This window comes from Physeter macrocephalus, chromosome 5, assembly GCF_002837175.3.
Source record: "Physeter macrocephalus isolate SW-GA chromosome 5, ASM283717v5, whole genome shotgun sequence".
In the NCBI taxonomy this organism is placed as follows: Eukaryota; Metazoa; Chordata; class Mammalia; order Artiodactyla; family Physeteridae; genus Physeter; species Physeter macrocephalus.
Window position 1 is genome coordinate 80,837,302 of NC_041218.1, and position 8,636 is coordinate 80,845,937.

General features: G+C 37.2%; 1 protein-coding gene across 3 annotated transcripts in view; it reads left to right on the forward strand.

Moving 5' to 3' along the window:
* The window catches only part of SEMA3D (semaphorin 3D), a 217,114-nt gene that overhangs the window by 96,771 nt on the left and 111,707 nt on the right, over positions 1–8,636 (forward strand). For all 3 annotated transcript variants that reach the window (XM_024131021.2, XM_024131035.3, XM_024131030.3), the window contains one exon: positions 6,712–6,872. In XM_024131021.2, coding sequence (XP_023986789.1) covers positions 6,712–6,872 — 161 coding nt within the window. The remainder of the gene's footprint in view (positions 1–6,711; positions 6,873–8,636) is intronic.

Consider the following 8,636-nt stretch of genomic DNA (forward strand, 5'->3'; position numbering starts at 1 on the left):
GATGCACAGGCTCAGCGGCCATGGCTCACGGGCCTAGCCGCTTCGGGGCATGTGGGATCTTCCCGGACTGGGGCACGAACCCGTGTCCCCTGCATCGGCAGGCGGACTCTCAACCACTGCGCCACCAGGGAAGCCCGCTGACAGTGTTTTGATCTGGACTTATTGTTGGCTGTAAGCTTTCTCTGCTGAGAAATTCTACTGGAAATCGACTTTTCTCAAAGGTGATTTTATTTTTACCCCATGAAATTCTGCCTTTAATAACTTTGATTTTCTTCTTTAAAAAAAAGATCTTCCTGTGAAGTGTTCTTTAAAGGATGTGGGAAGCCATTTTTTAGCTATGTAGTCTTCTCGTGAGAGAGATTGTCAACTCCACCCAGTTTAGAATTTCTCGCAATAAATGCAGGAATTCAAGGGTTTGGGATTTTATTCATTTAACAGTGAAACATTGAGGAAGTCTGTGCTGCTTAATCCTAAATTTATTAGATTCAGTGTGACTGACCACTCCTTTCCTCTCTGGGGTAGCGAGGAAGACTGTAGAGCATCAGGTCAAATGTTTCTTCAGGCTGAATGAACGATTATATGAAGGGACACTAAAAGGGAGATACAAAGAATTCTTTTTAGAACAAGCATTTATTTCAAATAGGAGCAGGGACTGTGGGATCTTCAGCCTTGCCCTCACATGGAGGGGCATGTGGCTGTAGGTGAGGGGATTCATTGCTGCTGTATTTTGCCACGAAGAGAAAACGGGTTTTGTGAAGCCCACTTAACCATTCTGGACCTCACTGAATTGGTAACAGAGGAGTCAAACAGGTTTATTGAGAAGATCTCCCTTTGGCTCTAATTGCCGTATACCGTTATTTCTGTTCTTCCCAAAGGTCAGAGACTACCTGCTCCAAAGAACAGAGCAATGGCCTGGAGTAAATAGATGAATGACAGTTTGTTACTTGATACGTTGTCCGTTTTAACAAAGTTCAATGTTACGTTCTAATGCCCTAGAACTCCAGGGTTGGAAGGTGATCAGAGACCATTTAGTTTCTCTACTCACTGTATTGGCGAGAATTGTGTTATTTGGCTTTTGCTAATGGAGACACAGAAAGGAAGTTCTTTCTATTTTACTTTTAAAAATATTTAACAGTCTACTACTTTAAGTACTGTTGTCCTTTGTCACAAGTATATTCTTGGGACTTCCCTGGTGGTCCAGTGGTTAAGACTCCATGCTCCCAATGCACGGAGTTAACCCCAGGGCATGGGTTTGATCCCTGGTCGGGGAACTAAGGTCCTGCATCCCGCATGCCACAAGGCGTGGCCTAAATAAATAAATAACTAGATAAATAAAGTCTCCAGCCACTGGACAAAAAATGTATATTCTCATTTTTGTTGTGGATGAGCATTTTCTCTCCACTAGGCTGTGAGGTCCATGAGAGTAGAACTTATTATCAGTCGTTGGAGCATGTGCACAGTACCTGGCGATCTTAGATGAGTCAGTTGTTTGCTTTCAAAAATCTAGTTTTATGAGTGTAGAGACTTACTTTGTTGTGTTAGAAATGAGAAATTATTCTAAATATGTTATTAACTGTATGTGGGAGACATACAATTTACCTGTGACTTCTGGTAAGATATCAGGAGATGTTGATGAACTCTGGACATACTCTTCAGCAATGCACACATACATACAGATATAAGAAAATACCACGCTGTTTATAGGAGTTTTGAACCTCCGAACCATCCCGTTGCTCTGCAGTTTATTGATCATGGACTATGAACATCTGGTCTGTGTCATCATTCAATTAAAATCCATCATGTGCATGATTTCCATAGTTAAACCTGTGGAGTAAACGATGAATCATAACTTTGCTGTTTATTTCAGAAATAATCAGCTGTAGAATTTTTAAGATTGTGTTGAGAACAAGAGTGGGAATTTGAGGGCCTGGGTGATTGAGTGAGATTACAAACTCAGAACAAGGTGATAAGACAATGAATTGCTAAAAGAACGGCTAGAAGGAGTGATTATGGTAGTTTCGGTCAAAGGTTTAGGTAGATAGAACAAAGAATGCATTTAGGACTTAGAAGTCTGAGGAAAGGTGGAGCTGGCTAAGTAAGTACAGAGCAGGCCCTATCTGAATGGCATTTGTGAAGCCATTAACCCCACCACCAAAGGGGGGAAAAAACAAGATGGAGTTTCTGTTCAAAAGGATTATAAACTGTGGACAATCTTAAAAATCACGTGCCTGAGACTTGCCAGTTTAAGAAAAGAAAAAAATTAAGCTTTGAAATATATTGCCAAATTATTAGTCTTTAACTTGCATGAGTTTGCAGCCTGCACAGCTAGCATCCATATCTGATTCCTGAAACCCTGGGAGTGTATCAGCTTTAGGTGTTAAGATTCAGACTCTGGATTTAACTTTTTTTTCTAGGCTTTTGTTGATGATCCCGTGGAAACAAAAATGACTTTGCTTGGTTTGGCAGAAATGCAAGAAAGATAAACTGTTTGAGGAAGAGGGAACCTGTTCCAATCCCTGTCCCAAGGTCTTTTCAAAATGTGTGCATCAGCCTGAGAAATTTTCATATGTAATGCCTAAGTCTAGTTATTTAGTTTGGCTACAAAGCATCTGGGAAGCATGCTTTAATCGTTCTGATGCTAACATCATTACAAGGCAACATTAAATCATTTTGAAGTGATAATGCTTCAGGTTAGTCACTATTTTTGCAGCTGTTTTTCCTTGTCAAATTTATTTGAAACTAAAACCAATAGAATTAATTATGGTAAAAGAAAATAAAGCAAATGATGACCTCAACTTTATTTTTCTCACTGTTTGCGTAGAGACGGAAAATGAGACGCAAGATTCTTAAATGTCATCCTCTTCCCGTTAGCACTGCCATAATTCAGGGACTCCCCACGTTTCAGAAACTTCTGGGGAGCCTCTCTGCCCCCATCTTTCCTGATTCTCATCCATCCTGAACACTGCAGCCAGACTTATTTTTGTAATACTCAGCTATAGTCTCTGTCACTTTTCCTGCACAAAATACTTTAGTGGCTTTCAGTTACCTACATAATACCCGACCTCCGCAGCCTGCCGTCTTATGCCCTAATTACCTGGAGGCATCCTCACTTCTCACTGCCCCTGCCTCTTCTCTCTGTTCCAGCATACTGAACTACTGCAATTCCCCAAATTTATTAAAGTGCTTAATTTGTCTCAGACTCTGAGATACGTGCTGGGGTTTCCAAGATAAGTAAGGCCTGGTCTTGGCCCTGAAGGAACTCATACCCCATAGTAGGAGATAGCATTAAACGTGCAGTACGTAAGTATAATATACGATGGTGTGTACCCTTGTACATTCTAGTACTCTTCTGCTTGGAATAAACTTTTCTTTATGTTTTTCCTGTAAAGCTTCTGTCTGTCCTTCAAGACTGTTCACAAGTATCACCTCCTTTTGTAAGGTGATGCACAATTAATTACTTGAAAGATTTGTTAACATTTGTTAACATTTTGTATATACTTGTATATATACTTGTATTATAATTTATTGTGTTTATGTTGTATTGCCTATGCTTATGTTGTATTGTCTATGCATATCTATTTGCACAGGGATCTGTGAGCTCTTTGACGGTAGGACTCAGCCATTCCTCAACCTTAAGCAGCATGTTAAATACTTACTAGAAGCTTATAAATATTTGTGGACAGAGTAGCTTTTTAATGTAATTCCAATATTATTTTAAAAAACATAGAGCTGTTCTAATCTTCATAAGTCAGATTTTTTTTTTTTTTTTTTTTTTTTTGCGGTACATGGGCCTCTCGTTGTGGCCTCTCCCGTTGCGAAGCACAGGCTCTGGACCCGCAGGCTCAGCGGCCATGGCTCACGGGCCCAGCCGCTCCGCGGCATGTGGGATCCTCCCGGACCGGGGCACGAACCCGTGTCCCCTGCATCGGCCGGCGGATTCTCAACCACTGCGCCACCAGGGAAGTCCATAAGTCAGATTTAATGGAAGATGAGATAATACTCTTTAATATAACTCATTTGGCCCAAACCAGAGTTTAATATTCAAAGTAACAGTTAATGTTTTTTGAACTTTTCCTATTTTCAAGGCATTGTTCTAAGAACTTTATATAAATTACCCCCTTTACACATCATGAGAATTATGAGTTGGAAAATATGACTTCTTTTTATAGATTTTATAGAGAGTTTTAAAAATACATCATTATAATAGCTGATAGTTACATAGCACTTCCTGTGTGCTAGGCACTATTCTAATGCCTATGTTTACTCATTATTCCTCACCCCTACGTGATTTATTACATAGTTTCTATTAATTATTATCCCCATTTTATAGATGAGAAAACCAAGGCACAGAGAGTTTAAATTTGTTGTCCTCGATCACACAGCCAGAGTTGCAAAACTAGGATATGATGCAGCTGATCTGGGCCTAAAGCTCACACTCTTGCTTATTAGGCTTAGCCATGTTTCATTTTGTAATTAACATTGCAATGCATAGTTCAAAATAGTTGATTATAATCTATGGACACTTGAAATAGTATGGACTTATAACCTAAAACCTACTTTCCTCTATTAGTTGGGTCAAGATATCCTCTTGGAAATCCCTTTACATACTTTCCATTTTGCCCATTTCATTCTTAGTTAAGCAAGGGGAAATCCCATGGAAGATACAGAATTGCCTGATGAATAAAGGTTTGTGTGAAATGTTTTCTCTTGTTAAGGCTTTAGGTCGTATCTGTCTTGTCTGTTCTCTTGGTTCCATTCTTTTCCCTTGTGTTCTACTTTGCAATCAATGTGGAATATTTACTGGATATCAGCCCTGCAAAAATAGGCTTATTACTACATTTGAAGATGCTAAAATATATTATCCCATTGTGTCTCTGGTCTGAAAAACGATTAATGTTTTATTTAACTTTAGTAGAAAAATAATTCGTGTAGAGTTAAGACTTCGATCCAGGGTGCACAAAGCGTGATTCATAAATATTAATAAGACATTTATGTTTGGTAAAGCCACACTCACTTGAGAATTCAAAAGTACCGTATCTTTTTCAGCATATGACCTTTTAATTTGTCAAAACTAAGACAAAAAAATCTATCTCAGTGGCTAAAAGAAGTAATATTTAACCATTGTAATTAGAAAAGTAGAGTGACAGGAATTCTTAAAAACATGAAATAGTAATAAAGCCCACAGTTGATGGATGGAATATATAGGCTTTAAATGTAAGGGACTCAAATATCCATTTTACAGAGATTGAAAACTGCCATTACACATTTTGGAAGCATCCTGATACCTGTTTCTAAGACATCATCTCTTTTTACTTTTCTCATCAATTAATAATGAATTGCTTGAACATAATGATTTAGTTTTAAAGTCCAGTAACATATAATGGACTTTAATAAATGTGATGAGTGATATTATTATCTTATTGGTTTTTAATAGTCTAGGGTTGTAGAAAATGAGAGGGTATGTTTTGTAATTGGGGTGAAACATATTGAAAAGATTTGGGCTCCTGTAAACTCAGACCTAAATTTATTTATTTATTTTGTTTGGTTTTTTTTTTTTTTGGTTTTTGTTTTTTTTGGCCATGCCACATGGCTTGCAGGATCTTAGTTCCTTGACCAGAGATTGAACCTGAGCCCTCAGCAGTGAGAGCATGGAGTCCTAACCACTAACCCTCAGACCTAAATTTATAGGAATCTGTTCATATCACAATTATAACTGAAACAAAGAATTAGGCCCCGTAACAAACCAAAGATAAATGGAGACTGGGACTGAGGTTATATTATCAGCTTTGCCACCATAATTTTGTGACTTTAGGGCTTGTGGCTTCATCTTGATGGAATTAAACGCCTCCATTTATAAAATCATGAATTTGCATTAATTGATTTTTAAGGTCCCTTCTTGCTTTATAATTCTGATTCCATCACTGGTTCAGGATCACATCTCCTTCAGAATCCATTGCTTCTTTGTTTACATCTTGCTGTATATGTGAAATAGACACTGTGTAATCTTCCAGACATGGGGTCAATCTGAACACTATCAAAAGTAGAAGAGATGTAGAGATTTATCACACGCTTAGTTTGCTGCTTACTTTGCATAGATTGATAATTTGATCAGTTTGCAAATCTTACTGTAGGTAGGTAGATGCTTTAATTTATAACTTAAGACGGCAGGGGCTTCCCTGGTGGTGCAGTGGTTAAGACTCTGCCTGCCAATGCAGGGGACACAGGTTCGAGCCCTGGTCCGGGAAGATCCCACATTCCGTGGAGGAACTAAGCCTGTGCACCACAACTACCTGGACACCGCAATGAAGAGTAGCCCCTGCTCACCTGCTGCAACTAGAGAAAGCCCATGTGCAGCAATGAAGACCCAATGCAGCCAAAAATAGAAAAGTAGATTTACTTTAAAAAAAAGTATTTAAAAAAAAGGTCAATAGTGTTGTGAGAAATTTTGCATTTATTGCTTTTGTGTTAACATGTTTTATATTCATTTTTGATAATATAAACATGTCAATAAAATACAAATACAATAAGTTGCATCTATTGCTAAATGAGTATGTGCTAAAAACTGTATTTTGTTTTCATATATCTAAATTGGAGCTTTCATGCTGTGTATATGCATTTACAAAGTGGAACAGTGTGTGTATGGAGGCAAATGAAGATTTTGCTTATTCAGAATTTTTTCTTTCTTTTTATCCTTCTTTTACTTCCCTGTAGACTTGCTGCTTTCAAATAGCTGTATTCCCTTTTTGGGCTCATCAGAAGGACTGGATTTCCAAACCACTTTGTTAGATGAGGAGAGGGGCAGACTGCTGCTGGGAGCCAAGGACCACATCTTCCTGCTCAGTCTGGTTGACTTAAACAAAAATTTTAAGAAGGTCAGTTTATTTCTATATAGTTGACTGGATGCATTTATTTTCATCTATGCCCTTTTCCTTCTCTTTTGTTTTGTTTTAAGTGATTCACTGTCAAATGCAGTAGGTCATTTACATGTCAAAAAAGAACATGTTAAAACAACTTATTGCCTCTGATACGTTTTTGGATTTTTATGGATTTAAGTACAAGAGTGAGTGTAATACTAAAATCTTTGAAAATCTGAATGAAAGGCATGAAAAGTTAGTAAATGGATACTACTTTACATAACAAATGCAAAGTTTTGGATTTAAAAGCTGGAAAATGAGTTATTCATGAAATATTAACATTTATATCTGTAGCAATTATTGTAAAATTAAATTTTTATTAATTTTCAATGAATAAGCATACTTAATGATAGTGTGACTCTGGTAGCATTTTAGCACCAAACTGGTTTCTCCACACTCTCCTTTTATATCTGAGCAAGTTTCTTCTATGGCCCAGTTACATTCAGATAGTGAAGATGAATAATGCCTCACTTGTGGGCTCATTAAGAACAATCTTAGCACTTAAAAGAAATATATACTAGTTATTCAAAACTCAAAAAGCAATTGCTGTTGTATCCTACATTTTCAACTAGCACTGTGATACCCAAAGAAAAGACTGTCACACTGTTTTATCAATTATTGTTAGCCAGTAATTTAGTAAATATCAATATCTATGCAAACAAAAATGGATACCAAGACTAGAAGAGCTGAATGACTGATGAGAAGACATAATATATGACCTATTCTGCATCTATGATGTATCTTTGATTGTTTTTTCTTTCTCTTCTTTGCCGGAAGAAATACTACTGCAAAAGAAATACTAGGAGCCATTTCAAGCTTTCAGGTCAATAGTTCCTAACCCTGAGTTAATAGAGACTTCTTCCCATTCAGAGTTATTTGTAGGTCATTCTTGGACTTTGAAGCTTCATATGGCTTTCACCTACAATGACCACTTTAACTTAACCCTCTAATTTTGAGTTATTAAAATAACTAAATATCAGTTGTTCAGTTATTTGAATATTATCAGCACTCAGGGCTTCGGTCTACATAGCCAAAATATGTGTCACCGTATGTGTTACTATCACTTAATGAACACATGCATTAGAAACAATGTTTTTGCTCTTCTAATCATTTAATTTTTAAGTAGTACTTCCACACATTTTTGAGGTCCACCAAAGGAAAAGGAATAATTTTTTATGAATGCTCAGGTATGATAAAGAAATAATCTTTGAATGCAAATGTATATGCATGCATTCCATGTAATCTGTGCTTCTAGAAGAAGAATGAGGGCGAAAATAATTCCAGTAGTTGTTCTTGACTTGTGTTAGTCCAAACACACAAACTCATAAGGTTATCTTATTTTTTTTGGAATTATTATTATTCTACAGCCTAGATATTGTTTACAGTAAGGTGGAATAAACAGCTGATTATGTGCTAGAATTTGAAAAACTTGTCCTTTCACTCTGCCATTATAGCTCCGTTGCATTTATTCTTTTTTTTTTTTTAGCATCTTTATTGGAGTATAATTGCTTTACAATGGTGTGTTAGTTTCTGCTTTATAGCAAAGTGAATCAGCTATACATATACATATATCCCCATATCTCTTCCTTCTTGCATCTCCCTCCCTCCCACCCTCCCTATCCCACCCCTCTAGGTGGTCACAAAGCACTGAGTTGATCTCCCTGTGCTATGCGGCTGCTTCCCACTAGCTATCTATTTTACGTTTGGTAGTGTATATATGTC